At 36.7% G+C, this 15701-nt stretch overlaps 1 protein-coding gene across 4 annotated transcripts in view; it reads left to right on the top strand.

Moving 5' to 3' along the window:
- Tdrd5 (tudor domain containing 5) overlaps positions 1-15701 on the top strand; it is a 54752-nt gene that overhangs the window by 16226 nt on the left and 22825 nt on the right. For all 4 annotated transcript variants that reach the window (XM_090340332.1, XM_090340330.1, XM_090340334.1 and 1 more), the window contains exons 7-9: positions 6928-7081; positions 10785-10993; positions 12223-12443. In XM_090340332.1, the coding sequence (XP_090196458.1) occupies positions 6928-7081; positions 10785-10993; positions 12223-12443 (584 nt within the window). The remainder of the gene's footprint in view (positions 1-6927; positions 7082-10784; positions 10994-12222; positions 12444-15701) is intronic.

Below are 15701 nucleotides of genomic sequence, written 5' to 3'. Positions count from 1 at the left end.
CCTTTCACATGTCTTGGTCCCCTTTTCCCTCCCCCCCACCCCCACCCCTCATCTTGTTTTCCCCCATTACCTATCCAATTTCAAATATCCAAGTACAAATATATCTGATATATCAGGTAACAAAGTGAGATAGTGTAACAATATGAGATAACGAAGGGACAGCAAAAGAGATAAGAGATAACATAGTACCTTAAGAACAACAATCATTCATTATATGGCTTATGTTTCTGTATCCTAGAGATCCTTTCATTTAGCATCCTACTATATGGCCTTTTGTATCAAGGTTTTGCTCTATTGCAAATCTCTGCTAGGAGAGCCCAAGGTTTCTACTGATTATGACAAGTGAGGGAAACCATTGAGCCTAAGTTCCTTTGAGTCTGGCTTACTTCACTTAATATGATCTTTTCTAAGTCTTTCCATTTCCTAACAAATGGGGCAATGTCATTCTTTCTGACAGCAGCATAGAATTCCATTGTGTACAAATACCACATCTTGTTGATCCACTCATCAATTGAGGGACATCTGGGTTGGTTCCTATGTCTTTGCTATAGTAAATAGTGCTGCAATGAACATTGTTGTGCTGGTGGATTTAGTATGTCTTTGTTTCTGGATGATTGGGTAAATGCCAAGTAGTGGAATTGCTGGGTCATAGGGGAGCTCTATGTTTAGTCTTTTGAGGAACTGCCATACTGCTTTCCATAGTGGTTAACGAGTTTGCACTCCCACCAACAGCGTAGTAGTGATCCCTCCTGCCACATCCCCTCCAGCATCTGTTGTTATTAGTTTTCTTGATCCTAGCTATTCTAACTGGAGTGAGGTGGAATCTTAAGAGTTGTTTTGATTTGCATTTCTTTTATGACCAGAGATGTTGAACATTTCTTCATGTGTCTGTAGGCCATTTTTATTTCTTCTTCAGAGAAGACTCTCTTTAAGCCTTTGGCCCATCTTTTAATGGGATGGTTGTTACTTTGGAGATTAGTTTTGGAGTGATTCAGTTTTTTGAGCTATTGATATATTTTAGATATTAGGCCTTTGTCTGTTGTATGGTTGGTGAAGATCTTCTCCCACTCTGTAGGCTTCCTAATTAGTTTACTAGCTATGTCTTTTGCCATACAAAAGCTCTGCAGTTTAATGCAGTCCCACTTATCCAGCCTTTCTCTGATTTGTTGTGATTCTTGGTCCTTATTAAGAAAGTTTCGACCTGTGCCAAGGAGGTCTAGTGTATCTCCTATTCCTTCTTGTAAAGTTTTCAGAGTGTCTGGTTTTACCTCCAGGTCTTTGATCCATTTGGAGTTAATTCTAGTACAGAGTGACAAAGAAGGATCCAACTTTAGTTTTCTGCATGTGCTTAACCAGTTCTGCCAGCACCACTTGTTGAAGAGGCTATCTTTCTTCCATTCTATTTTTTGGCTCCCTTGTCAAAGATTAGGTGGCCATAGGTCTGTGGTTTAATATCTGGGTCTTCAGTTCTATTCTTATGATAGGACTTGTGCTGTTAATTCTCTGAATTGTTAGTCTTTAACTCAATTCTTACAACATCTTGTATTACATGTATTTTTTTCATTATTGTAAGAATTGAGAATATCCTTACTAATATTTGATTGAGCATGGAAGGGATAATTTTGCCACTTCTTGTTCTAACATCATTGACATAAAAGATTATTTTTTTAAGTATTGAGGTTTGAACTTTGGGCCTGGTACTTGGTAGGGGGTGCTTTACTTGGTAGGAGGTGCTTTACTGTTTGAACCATATCCTCCAACCTTTTTGCTTTAGGTTATTTTCCAAATAGGGCATCAATCTTTTTCTTGTCTGATTTTACCTACACTTAAATCTATGATGGCTGCATAGCTAGGATTACAGGTACATACCACCACACCTAGTTTGTGATATGTGCTTGTGATCTCAGCTACATGGAGGCCATAGATTGGGGGATCTTAGTTTGAGGCTAGCCAAGGTAAAAAGTTACTCTTAGAAAAATAAAATCAAGCAAAAATGTCTCGAGGATCATAGCTGAGGATCATAGCTTAAGTGGTAGAGTACTTGCCTAGCAGGCACAGGGTTGTGAGTTCAAATCCCTAATAACACCAAGATGAAGAAGCACATGGCTGATAAACACATGAAGAAATCTTCAATATCTTCAGCCATAAAGTAAATAGAAACCAAAATCATAACCAGTTAAAATGGTAGATCAATGAAATCTATTACTGGAATTCTTCATCAGAGCAATAAAGCTAGAGAAAGAAAAATAAAGGATCCAAATAGGGAAGAAACACCAAAGCCGTTTTTATGAAGTCAGCATTATACTTATTCTAAAACCAGATAAGGACACAACAAGAAGACCCATCTCTCATGAACACAGACTTAAAAAATTCTTAATAGCATACTTGCAAAATGAATTCAACACCACATGAAAAAAGACTATATACATACCATGATAAAGTTGGCTTCATTCTAAGTATAAAAAGTTGATTCAGTAAAATGTTAGTACTGAACCTAAACAGAATTGAAGACATGAATCCTGATCCTCTCAGTTGATGCAAAAAAAAAAAAAAAACAAAAACATTTGACATAATTGGACATCCTTTAATGTACCTCAATATAGTTAAGGGTATACATAACGAACCTGTGGTCACCATAATTTTAAATGTGGAAAAACTAAAATCATTTTCTCTCAAATCAAGAATGAGAATGAGATAAATGTTTCTACATACTTCACTCCTATTCAATCTAGTCCTGGAATTACTAGTCAGAGAAAGAAAGACAAAGGATCCAAATAGGAAAGGAAGTAAAATGGTCCATTTGCAGATGATATCCTATACTTACGAAGAAATCCTTGGGACTGGGAGTGTGGCCTAGTAGTAGAGTGCTTGCCTAGCATGCTTGAAACACTAGGTTTGATTCCTCTTTACCACATACGCAAAAAAAAGCCAGAAATGGTACTGTGACTCAAGTGGTAGAGCACTAGTCTTGAGAAAACACAAGGATAGTGTCCAGGATCTAAGTCCAAACTCCAAGACTGGCAAAAAATAATCCCCAAGATCCCACTCTCAAACAAATCTGATAAACACTTAGGCAACATAGCAGGATACAAAATTAAGATAATACAGAAATAATCTTTTCTAAATTCAAAGAGGTAAAAGACCTCTACAGTGAAAACTATAAAACCTTTAAGAAAGTGAAGAAAATAGAAGATGGAAAGACCTCCCATGCTCATGAATTGGCAGAATTAATATGAAAATGGTTATACTGCTGAAAGCAATATACAGATTCAATACAATTCTTATCCAAATCCCAATGTTGTTTACAGAAAGAGCAAAACCAATCCTAAAAAGCCTCAAATAACCAAAACAATCTTGTGATACTTTCAACATTGCTTTTGTATGCTCAATAGTAGACTTGAGGTGCCGGGAGTTTGGCCTAGTGGTAGAGTGCTTGCCTAGCATGCATGAAGACCCGGGTTCGATTCCTCGGTACCACATACATAGAAAAAAGCCAGAAATGGTGCTGAAGCTCAAGTGGTAGAGCTCTCTAACCTTGAGAAAGTCCAAGGACAGTGCTTAGGCCCTGAGCTCAAGCCCGTGAATGGCAAAAAAAAAAAATAGTAGACTTGAAATTATGCAGCAGAACTATAGTTAAAAAAATACTTGCACTAAACAGACAAAATGGCAAATAAAACAAAAAACTCAGAAATATACACATCCATTTTTGACCAAGGATCCCATAATGTAAGTTGGAGAAAAGATAGCCTCCCTAACAAATGGTGCTGGAAAAATAATATCTACCTATTGGAGACCAAAACTAGATCGCTATCCATTCAAAGTAGATCCAAGATCCTAATATAAGACCTGAAATTTTAGAAGGGTTACATTATAGTCACCAGATAGAAGGTGCATTACTTCACAAACATTGATACCCTTTCTCATGTCTTGGTTCCCATTTTCCTCCCCCCACCCCTGCCCCTCATCTTGTTTTCCCCCCTTCCCTATCCTATTTCAAATAACCAAATGAGCATATATACAATATATCAGATAACAAGGTGAAATATTGTAACAATATGAGATAACAAAGGGATGGCAAAAGAGATGAGAGATAACATAGTACCTCAAGGACAACAGTCACTCATTATATGGCTTTTGTTTCTATATCCTGGAGGTCCTTTCGTTTAGTGTCATACTATATGGCTTTATGTATCTAGGTTTGTTCTGTTGTAAATCTCTGCTAGGAGAGCCCAAGGTTTCTACTGATTATGACAAATGAGGGAAACCATTAAGCCTGTGTTCCTTGGAGTCTGGCTTACTTCACTTAATATGATTTTTTCTAAGTCTCCATTTCCTTACAAATGGGGCAGTGTCATTCTGACAGCAGCATAGAATTCCATTGTGTATAAATACCACATCTTGTTGATCCACTCATCAACTGGGGGACATCTGGCTTGGTTCCATATCTTTGCTATGGTAAGTAGTGCTGTAATGAACATTGTTGTGCTTGTGGATTTAGTCTGACCTTGTTTCTGGACGATTGGGTAAATACCAAGTAGTGGAATTGCTGGTTCATAGGGGAGCTCTGTGTTTATTCTTTTGAGGAACTGCCATACTGCTTTCCATAGTGGTTGAACGAGTTTGCACTCCCACCAACAGTGTAGTAGTGATTCCTACTGGCCAGCATCTGTTGTTATAGATTTCTTGATAATGGCCATTCTAACTGGGGTGAGGTGGAATCTTAGAGTTGTTTTGATTTGCATTTCTTTTATGGCCAGAGATGTTGAGCATTTCTTCATGTGTCTATAGGCCATTCTTATTTCTTCTTCAGAGAAGACTCTCTTTAAGCCTTTGGCCCATCTTTTAATGGGAAGATTGTTTCTTTGGAGATGAGTTCTGGAGTGATTCAATTTTTTGAGCTATTGATATATTTTAGATATGAGGCCTTTATCAGTTGTATGGTTAGTAAAGATCTTCACCCACTCTGTAGGCTTTCTAGTTAATTTGCTAGCTGTGTCCTTTGCCATACAGAAGCTCTGCAGTCTAATGCAGTCCCACATATCCAGACTTTCTCTGATTTGTTGTGTTTCTTGATCCTTATTAAGAAAGTTTCGACCTTTGCCAAGGAGACCTAGTTTATCTCCTGTTCCTTCTTGTAAAGTTTTCAGTGTATCCACTTTTATCTCAAGGTCTTTGATCCATTTGGAGTTAATCCTGGTGCAGGGTGACAAAGAAGTATCCAACTTTAGTTTTCTGCATGTGCTTAACCAGTTCTGCCAGCACCACTTGTTGAAGAGGCTGTCTTTCTTAGTCTTTTTTTTTTTTTTTTTTTTTTTTGGCTCCCTTATCAAAGATTAGGTAGCCATAGTGGTGTGTATCTGGGTCCTCAGGTCTATTCCATTGAAAACCTGAAATTTTTGAAAGCACTACAGAAAAACAATGGAACATACTGACATAAGGCAATAACTTCCTGAATAGAACTCCAATAGATCTTTACATAAAAGCGAGGCTTGATAAATCGGATTACATCAAACTAAAACCCTTCTTTGCAGTAAAGGAATAGTCACTAGACTGAAGAGTCAGTTTACACAATGTGAGAGAGTCTTTACCAGCTATATGTCTAACCAGAGATTTATAAACGTAATAAACAAGGAGCTCAAAAACCAATTCCCAAAGAATCAATCCAACTAATAAATGTGCAGATGAACAGAACAAACAGTTCTTGAAGTACAAGAAGTCTTAATACATGCTTACAATGTTTCCTGGCCATAAAGGAAATGTAAATCAAAACACAAATTTCACCTTACTCTGTCAGCATGACAGTCATCAAGAATATAAATGCTGATGAGGGTATGGGGGAAAAAAGATCCGTTATATATTGTTGGTGGGAATATAAATTAGTGCAATTAGCAACAATGAGATTCCTCAAAGGCCTAAAATAATCTACCATATGATGTAGGGATACCATATAATGCAAAGCCAGATATCCAAAGGAATATGAGTCAAGATACTTGCACATATGTTTATTATAGCACTATTCATAATAGTCAAACTATGGAAACAGCCTACATGCCCTACAACTGATGAATAGATTAGGAAAGTATATATATACACAATTGGATATTATGCAGCTGTAATAAATTCTTGAAGGGAAATGGATAGAGCTGAGAACTATTAAGTGAAGTAGCCAGGCTTAGGATGACAAATGTAGAATGTTTTTGCTCGTATGTAGAAGCTAGACCTGAAAGAAAAACATGTAAACACAGGAATAAATGCATACAAACATTGTTGATAGTTGTGGGACTTAGGAGATTGGGGGGTAAATAGTACTGAAATACATTGCATCTGTGAGGAATGCATAAAGAAACATTGAAATCTGTTAATACTAGGGGGTGGTAGATAATGCGGAAAGTGAGAGTAAGCTAAGGATTTATCTGATTATAGTATATGTTTGTGTGAAGTACTATGGTAAAACCTGTTTGAACAACTAATGTTTATATTCCTGTTACTTTTTAATGTACATGTACTGTTACAGGTGTAGATACTAGTAGAAGTGGGAAGGCCAAACACAGGGTGAACAAGGGTGATAGTCAAAATACTTTGTAAAACACAAGTGTAAAAATGGAACAGTGAAGCTTACTGAGATTGGGAGAGATGTCCAATCAAAGGAACATGATATATAGGTACAGACATACCAAAATGAAAATGAAACTCCCTTTTAAAACTCACCATAATAAAAATGTGAGAAAATGGGACTTCACCTAGAAGTTATAAGAGTGTTTGTCTCTTGGTTTAGAATAGGCTTGGGTTGAACTCAACTTTACAGTTGAGTTCACTGACCAATTAACTTTCAGCTTGACAAAATTCAAATTTAAGTATTGTCCAAAGGCATCTGTGTCTGTTATCTATTTCTTTTATATAATGTTTTCATTTAATTTTTTGTGACAGATAGTTTTTAAAGAGCAGCTTTCACCAAAGAAATTGGGCTTCTTAAACATAACAGAACTTGTTGGAGCTCTTAGTGACATTCTCCGCGTTGAATTTAGGGAAGGAGAACAAGACTTGCTGGTGTTTGATGCTGAGATGAGGCCTGTGCAACCTGGTGAGTTGAGCCATACTATAATGCAACCTCATGTGTAACTGTCCTTTTTAGAAAGTTATTATAATTCTCCTTCTAAGCATAGGAAGAGAAAACACTAGTGAAGGAAGAGTTGTCATCATAATAAAGCAACCTAATACTTCATATATTAGTATGGCATGTTTTGAATATAATAATCTCCTTTTTAGAAGTATTTATTATAAGGTTAACATATATATGTATATATAATATGTATGTATGTTATATATACATTTTATTTTTTTACTAGTCATGGGGCTTGAACTCAGGGCCTGGGCATTGTTGTTGGATACTTTTTGCTTAAGGTTAGTGCTGTACCACTTAAGCCACAGGGCTACTTTTTCTTTTCTGTGTATGTAGTACTGAGGAATTAAACCCAGGGCTTTGCTAGGCAACCACTCTACTCCTGGCCCCCCTCCCCAATATTTTTATGAATCAATTTGAAATTAACTTTTTTCCCCTGTTCTGGGCCTTAAACTCTGGGCCTGAGTACTTTCTCTAAGCTCTTTTTGCCCAAGGGTAGCACTCTACCATGTGGACTACAGTGCCACTACTGACTTTTTCTGTGATTAATTGGAGCTAAGTGTCTTATCGACTTTTCTTCTGGGACTAGCTTTGAACCATAATCCTCAGATCTTAGCCTCAGGCATGAGCCCCTGCTACCTGGCTTTGAAATTAATTTTTTTTGGCAATTCTGGAGAAAATTTTCTGAACTGGTTATCCTGGTAGAAAAAAATGTTCAGTAGGTTTTTTGTTTTTGTTTTTACTTTTTTAGTTAGCATACATAAATAGTACAAAGGTAGTTCAATATCTCTTAATTATATATCAAAAGTTTTTTACAGATGCATGGAGAATCAGAATATGATTATATATTAGAACTCCATAGTTATATTTATAATGTTTATGGAAAATTGGTTTAAAAAAGTACTATACAGTTCCATACAACCTTCATCCAGTTTTCCTGCTACTGTTATTTTACATTCCCAGGATATATTTGGCAAACTTCAAACTTTTTTTCTCAGTCAGTTTTTCCATTAATTCTTTTTCCTGGTTTTATATATACTCCAAGATAACATAATGTATTTAGGACACTTGATTTCCTGGGTTTTTTGTTTGGTTTTAATAATTTTCATCAAGATAAATGTATTTTATGCAGCGATAATAAATTATACAGATCCCATTTATTTATTCCAGGGCCTGAGCGTGGGCTTTTTCAAGGACAGAGCTCTATCACTTGAGCCACAGTACCACTTCTGGCTTTTTTCTCTGTATGTGATACCAAGGAATCAAATCCAGGTCTTGCCAAACTCCTGCCCGCCCCCCCCCCCCGCCCCATGCATTTTTTACTTGGTTTCCTTAATGGTAACAAAGCTATAAGAACAATGATTTTTTTTTTTTTTTGGTGGGCCTGGGCACCTCTCCCTGAGCTCTTCAGCTCAAAGCTACTGCCCTACCACTTGAGCCACAGTGCTACTTCTGATTTTCTAGTGATTAATTGGAGATAAGAGTCTCATGGCCTTATCAGTCCTGGGGCTTGAACACAGGGCTTGAGCACTGTCCTTGGACACCTTTTGCTCTGCCACTTGAGCCACAGTGCCATTTCTGGCTCTGTGTGTGTGTGTGTGTGTGTGTAACCCAAGGCTTTGTGCATGCTAGGCGAGCACTCTACCACTAGGCTATACTCCTGGCCAAGAGTCTCATGATCATTAGTGCCTGAGCTGGCTTTGAACTGTGATCATCAGATCTCAGCCTCCTGAGTAGCTAGGATTACAGGCATGAGCCACCACCAGGCTAGAACAATGGTACTTTTTACAAATATCTACAAGTGGTAAAATGGACAGTTACTTTTCCATTCCTTACCTATTGTTATTGTTTTTTTCTGATTATTAAAACAACTCACATTCATTTAAAAATAAATATAGATGAATAGAAAGTGAATTTTTTTCTTTTTAATTTTATTGTCAGGGTGACATATAGAGGAGTAACAGCTACATTCATAAGGTAGTGGGCACATCATTTCTAGAAAATTGTTACCCCTTTCTATGGTTTTCTCCCACTTTCCCTCCCCTACCTCCTTCTAAACTGTAAAGTTCATTTCTAACACACTATCTTGTCAATATCACTGTTCCATTGGTTCACCCTTTGTCCTTTGTCTCATCTTCTTGTTTAGAAAGTGAAAAATTTACCAATCTAGATACCCTTCTAGAAGTCATGCTTTTTAGATAGTATGTATATATGAACATAAATATTTTTTTGCCAGTCCTGGGCTTGAACACAGGGCCTGAGCACTGTCCTTGGACTTTCTCAAGGCTAGAGCTCTACCACTTGAGCCTCAGCACCACTTCCAGCTTTTTCCTATGTATGTGGTACCGAGGAATGGAACCTGGGTCTTCGTGTATGCTAGGCAAGCCTCTACCACTAGGCCAAACTCCCACCCCCAAACATAAATTTTTCTAAATCACAAAAGCTTGTTTGAGCCATCCTAACAATATAGAGATAATTAATGTGAATAGTTTTAATATGTATATTTGTGGACCTCTTCTATATAAGATAATTACATTACTTTTTTGCACAAAGAAATATTGTATAAATATTGTTTAGCCGTTTACTTTTATTAGGTAGAAGGGCAAGTTTGTACTCAGGATTTGTGGGGTAGGCACTCATCACTTGAGTTACACTTATAGCCTATTTCTTTCTCTCTTTCTTTTTTTAAAGATAAGTCTTGTTCTTTGCCCAGGCCAACCTAGACAGTGATCATCTTATTCTTCTCACTGTAGCTAGGATAACATTTTTTGCTGTTACGATGGGATCTTAGGAGTTTTTGTTGTTGGTATTTTTACAGACTGCCCTTGATGTTAACCTCCTCTACTGATAGTATGCCAAGTATGCATCATTTTGACCAGCTATTTTTGAGAACTTTTATACTTGTAAACTTTAGCCCAGGCTGACTTTGTGCCACAGTCTTCCAAATCTCTGCCTCCCAAGTAGTAGTACAGTATTACAGGCAAGATCCATCATACCTGGGTTATAATTCTTTTATATAACCATACTATAATTCATTTAACCAGTTGACTATTGGTGGACATTTATACTGTTTCCATTTCACCATTACAAATATAATTATAAACAGCATTTATTTGGGGAGAAGTCCTGGGAATCAAACTCAGGGTCTGACATAGCTAGGCAAGCGCTCTACCACTGAGATATAGCAGAATTATAAATATTTTTGGACCTACTCTTTATAGGAAATAAACTCTTGAGTTTATTCCTTTAAGGCCCACTTTAGTCACAGGCCTATAGTTCTAAAATTATCATAGATGTGTAAATTTGAAAAAAGTATGTGATTGATTTGTAATTATAAAGACATCACCTTATGGAATATTATGCAACACACATTGTACATTTCTTAATTGGAACAATAAATTAGTCAATATCTGGATGTTGAAAAAGATACTAGGGTTTCAGAAGTCTTACCAGACTATAAGGTCCCATGCCTTAGTACAAAAATTTTAGGATTCTCATATTGAACATCCCTTGAATCTGTCCATATTGCAAGATTTATGAGGACAGGTTAGTAATTTTCCATCCGTGTTGTCTCTCTAGTGCCTGGCACATAGAAGGGCTTAGTAACAGTGCTACTACCATTCCCACAACAAATATGCATAGGCTGCTCTGTTGGCCATTTCAGATACCACTATTTCATCAGTTAAAAACCCATGGCTAGTTCAACCAACTAAGAAAGTAGAAGCCAAAGGTTGGGTCTCCAGTCCCCCTAGAAATTCACTGTCTACTGCTGCTGTAAAGGAGACTACATGGGATGGCCTCTTGAAAACCTGTAAGGACCCAGAACAGAAGATTTGCAAGAAGCCTAATCTGGTGGTAAAGCCTTTACAACTGGTGAGTGAGGTTTAAAGTCTTGATATGCTGGAGATTCATCATTGCAGAAAGTAACCAAGTGAATGTTTTAGACTAAAATTTCTTTAAGGAAACTCTTATTTCTAGATGGATCATTTCTTAAACCATTTATTTTGTTCAAAGTCAACTTACATGATTCTTCTAGTTTTCAATTTTTTATGTAAGTAGCTTTTCCTCCTACCTCATTTTGAAGTTTCCAGATGATTTTGAGATTTGAGAGTTATCTCCTGATAAATCATTGCCGACTCAATATCCATTGTTTGAAAGTAGAAGCTTGAAACTCCTGTTTTAGAGGAGAGAGCAAAGGAGCTCTGTGTTGCCTCGATGACACTTCTGCAAAGTGCCTTTGTGTACCCATCCTGTTATTTGGTTCTTTTAATTTTTTCCCTTGATCTTTACATGTTCTCTTTACGTCTTTGATTTTAGTGTTTTCATTTCTTATTTTGTTGTTACTAAGGAGTTCATTGTACGTTCTTCCTCACTGAAGTTAGCTTTTTCATGGAATGAAAATGTATTTGAGAGCCTTATATATTCTTTGGTGAATACAAGGAAGGCATAAAGGAAACTAATACATTTTAGAATAAAAAGTGTTTTGGTTGGATGACTAGGCTCAAATTTAACCCATTAAACTTACTTGTGACTATTGGAAGGGCTGGTTAGGATGACAGCCTTGTTATTTGAAGTATCCTGTTGTCAGTTTTCTATAGAACATTTTCTCATGACGTCAAGCAAACAAATGAGCAAGAATTACTTGGAGATTTATAAATGCATACTCATAAGTTCCATTCTCAAGTGTTTTGAATCAAATCTGGCTTTAAGTACAAAATCTGCATTTTTATAATTTTTCAAAGAATTCTAATGAATGTATTAAATACCTTTAAAAAGTGGAAACAGCCGGGCACGGTGGCTCACGCCTGTAATCCTAGCTACTCAGGAGGCTGAGATCTGAGGATCGCGGTTCATAGCCAGCCTGGGCCCTAAAGTCAGTGAGACTCTTATCTCCAGTTAACCACTAGAAAATCAGAAGTGGCACTGTGGCTCAAGAAGTAGGATGGTGGCCTTGAGCTGAGGAGCTCAAGGACAGCGCCCAGTCCCAGAGTTCAAGTTCCACGACTGACAAAAATAAATAAAAAAATAAATAAAAGGTGGAAACAGGGTTTGAATGTCACCCAAAGTTGTATGATAATTTCTTCTTTTTCTTTAATTGATAGCAAGTAGAAACAGACAAATCACAGCTCAACTTGGCAACAGCAAATCATGATATCCCTCCAGATGCTGCCCGGGAGAAGAAATTATGCAAACTTCCACCATTGGATACCAGTACACTTATAGGAGTCTTTGTGGAATATATTGTTTCTCCTAGTCAGTTCTACATTCGAATCTATAGCAGAGATTCATCAGAGTTACTTGAGGACATGATGATTGAAATGCGGTAGGAGTCTATTTTTTTCAGTATATTTTTCTGTGTATTGCTAATCAATCTCAGCATCTTAAAAGATGAAAGTTTCAAGAAATCTTTGGCTTATTGATGTCTACTATATAGAAATTGAAACTATATTTCAAGAACTTATATGTTATTATAAATAATGTATCTTTAAAAAAAATAATAATTTTTCTAATCCAACCATACTCATTGAGATCATTGAAATAACATAGTCTTCCATATTCTTAGCAAGGGCTATATTTCGGAACCCTTAACAAGAACCTTAAATTGTGGATTATACAGCCAGGGCTATATAATCCCATACTGGGATCCTCAGTATATAAGATGTGGAATTTTGCATTACTTTAGGGTTATTCATAGATAATAATAACATTACTTTGTTATTATAAAGGTGATGCTACAGAGGTGTTACATAAATCAGGTAAAGAGTACATTTCTTCATGGAAAATGTCACCTCTTCCCTTGCTATCTCCCAGTTTTTCCCTCCCATCCCACCCACAAGTTGTACAGTTCACTTTCAACATAGGGTCCAATGAAGAATGTCTGGTTTTTATATTATATCACATTCAAGAATAATTTGTTGCTAAGTGCCAGTGACTCATACATGTAATCCTAGCTATTCAGGGACTAAGATCTGAGGATTGGGATTCAGAGTTAGCCTTCCAAGAAAAATCTATAAGACTTTTATCTCCAATTAAGCAGCCCCCTCCCCCCCAAAAAAATAGAAGTGGAAGTGTGGTAAGTGGTAGAGTGTCAGCATTGAATGAAAAAAGTTAAATAATAATGCACAGCCCCGAATTGAAGCCAGAGAACATGGGGCATAATTTAGATTATATAATACTCAGTAAAAGTATATAATACAGCATGTAATATGTTAATATATAATATGTTATATATTTTTATTCCAGTTTATTTGTGCAATTTAGGTCATTTTAAGGCAGACTACCATCTTTGTGACCTTGCAGTTACTTGGCTTCCTTGATCCCAGTCTCTCTTTCCTTAGTGGGATAATACTAGTACCTTCTGCAGAGCTATGAGAATTAAAGTACTTAAGAGACTAGTTCAACTGTTGGATGCTGTTCTCAATAATATAATCACTCAAGGCACTGACATTGAAATGATAGCTAAGTCATAGACTTTGCTTTTGTGAAGTCACCACGATTAACTGGAAACGTGGTAAGGGGATAATTGCGAAGTTGTAGGCTACTGTAGATCTGCCTGGGCAAGGTTAAAGAATGCCTCACAGAATAAATATTTGAACAAGGTTTCAAAACAATGAATTTGTCAGTTGAGGTGAATATTTGGGGGCCTGTTCAGGGCCTGAGACTGGCAAGCTAAGCCAGCACTAGCAAAGAAGTAGTGTGTTTTGTGAACAACAAATGGGGGAAGTCACAGAAGCCTTTGGGAAGATGGAGGGACAGACTGGCCATGAAACTGGAAGACTAGGGAGAGGTATATTCTGAACACCATAAAGTAGACTTCTGACTTTCTCTGTACAGTGATCCCTCACCTATTGTGGGAGTTATGTTCCAGAGACTCCCACAATAGGTAAAAATCCACCAAGGAGCAGCATTATGCAGTCAACTCTCACTACATTGTGGTTCACTTGTTACTACTGTGTGGATTTTCGCCTATCACCAGAGGTCTCTGGAATGTAAATCCCACAATGGGAGGATCACTACTATTTTTTTTAACCAATGATACAGTAAGGCCGCCGTAAGCGAATCACGAAGTAGTGAGGAACCACTAAAGGTTTTAGAAAGTACATGAAAAACCACTGAAAGTTTTAGAAAGTACATGAACTGTTTTGGTTTTTAGAAGGAGAACTCTAGTTGCAAGTCTAGAAAATGGAGATGAAGAAAAGATTTATAAATGGGCATTTCTGTGTGAAAGAGAAAAAGTAACCGGCTTGGACAAAATAAGTGAAAAATATGAGAATTTATGGCTTAGAGAATGATTAGGTTTGAGCCAGGGTGCTTCTAAGCAGAACAAAACAGGTGATATTAGGATTGGGTCTAGTTATTTGTTGCTACTATGGTTACAAAGACATAATCTTAGTAACATCATGAAAAGTCTATTCCTCCTTCCTGTAATAGCCCCAATAGAAGTGATGCAGGTTAATGTATAGCTCCACGATGCTAAGGACTCAGGTGTTTTCTGTCATGTGATAGTCAGTGTACTGCCAATGCATGTGTTCTCAAGGAGGCTTACCACACACCTGCTCTTCCTACCTAGTTGGAAGAAGAAAAATACTGCCGTTTCTTTTATTTGAAACATCTTTTTGAAAGATACAACCTGAATTTTTTTTCTATGTGCTTTTTAGAAAAATTGTTAGTGATGTATAGAGGGGTTACAGTTACATTCATAAGGTAATAGGTACATTACTTGTTAAACATTGTTAGCCCTCCCTGTGGTTTTCTCCCACTTCGTCCCCTCATCCTCTTCCATTCATCTTGTTTTTCCCTTACCTACCTTCCCTTTTTCAAATATATACAATATACTAGGTACCAGAGTTAGATGAGTATCAACATGAGATAAACCATTAAGGGGGAAAAAAAAGAAAAGGAATAACTTCACATAGTACATTAAGGACAATCACAAAGAACAACAATCACAAAGAAAAACGTTTTGTTTCCATATACTGGAGTTCATTTCACTTTGCTTCATCTTATATGGCCATATGTCCATAACTGGTATGATCCTGTTAGGAGAATTCTAGACCTATACTAATTGTTACAAATGAGCTTATGTCCTTTTGAGTCTGGCTTACTTCACTTAATATGATTTTTTCCAAATCTTTCCATATATTTTTTGTTGTAATTAATTGAAGGGTTACATTATATTTGCTAGATAGACGGTGCATTACTTCACATACATTGATACCCTTTCTCGTGTCTTGGTTCAAGTCTTTCCATTTTCTTACGAATAGGGGAATGTCATTCTTTCTGATACAACCTGAAATTTTCACGTTAATTTTTCAGTAATTTGCCATCTTAACACTATATATTTTTTTTAAAATTGGCTAGAACTTTGTATTCAGATAGCTGCACCTGGATTCTGAGATGTCTGAATGGTTATATAATCAGTTCAATATGTGTTTCTTACTACTAAGAGAAATCATTAGTATGAAAAAGTCACTAGCATGTCCTGCATACAAGTTTTGAAGATTAGGATTCAAGGTTTTCTGTAGCAAAAATAAATTTATCATTCGTAGTACATGATGTGAAAATGAATAAGATGGTGTGC

This window comes from Megascapheus bottae, chromosome 10, assembly GCF_031878675.1.
Source record: "Megascapheus bottae isolate mThoBot1 chromosome 10, mThoBot2.hap1, whole genome shotgun sequence".
Taxonomy (NCBI): Eukaryota; Metazoa; Chordata; class Mammalia; order Rodentia; family Geomyidae; genus Megascapheus; species Megascapheus bottae.
Note: the sequence above shows the minus strand (reverse complement) of the source record. Positions and strands in the feature narration are given on the sequence as shown.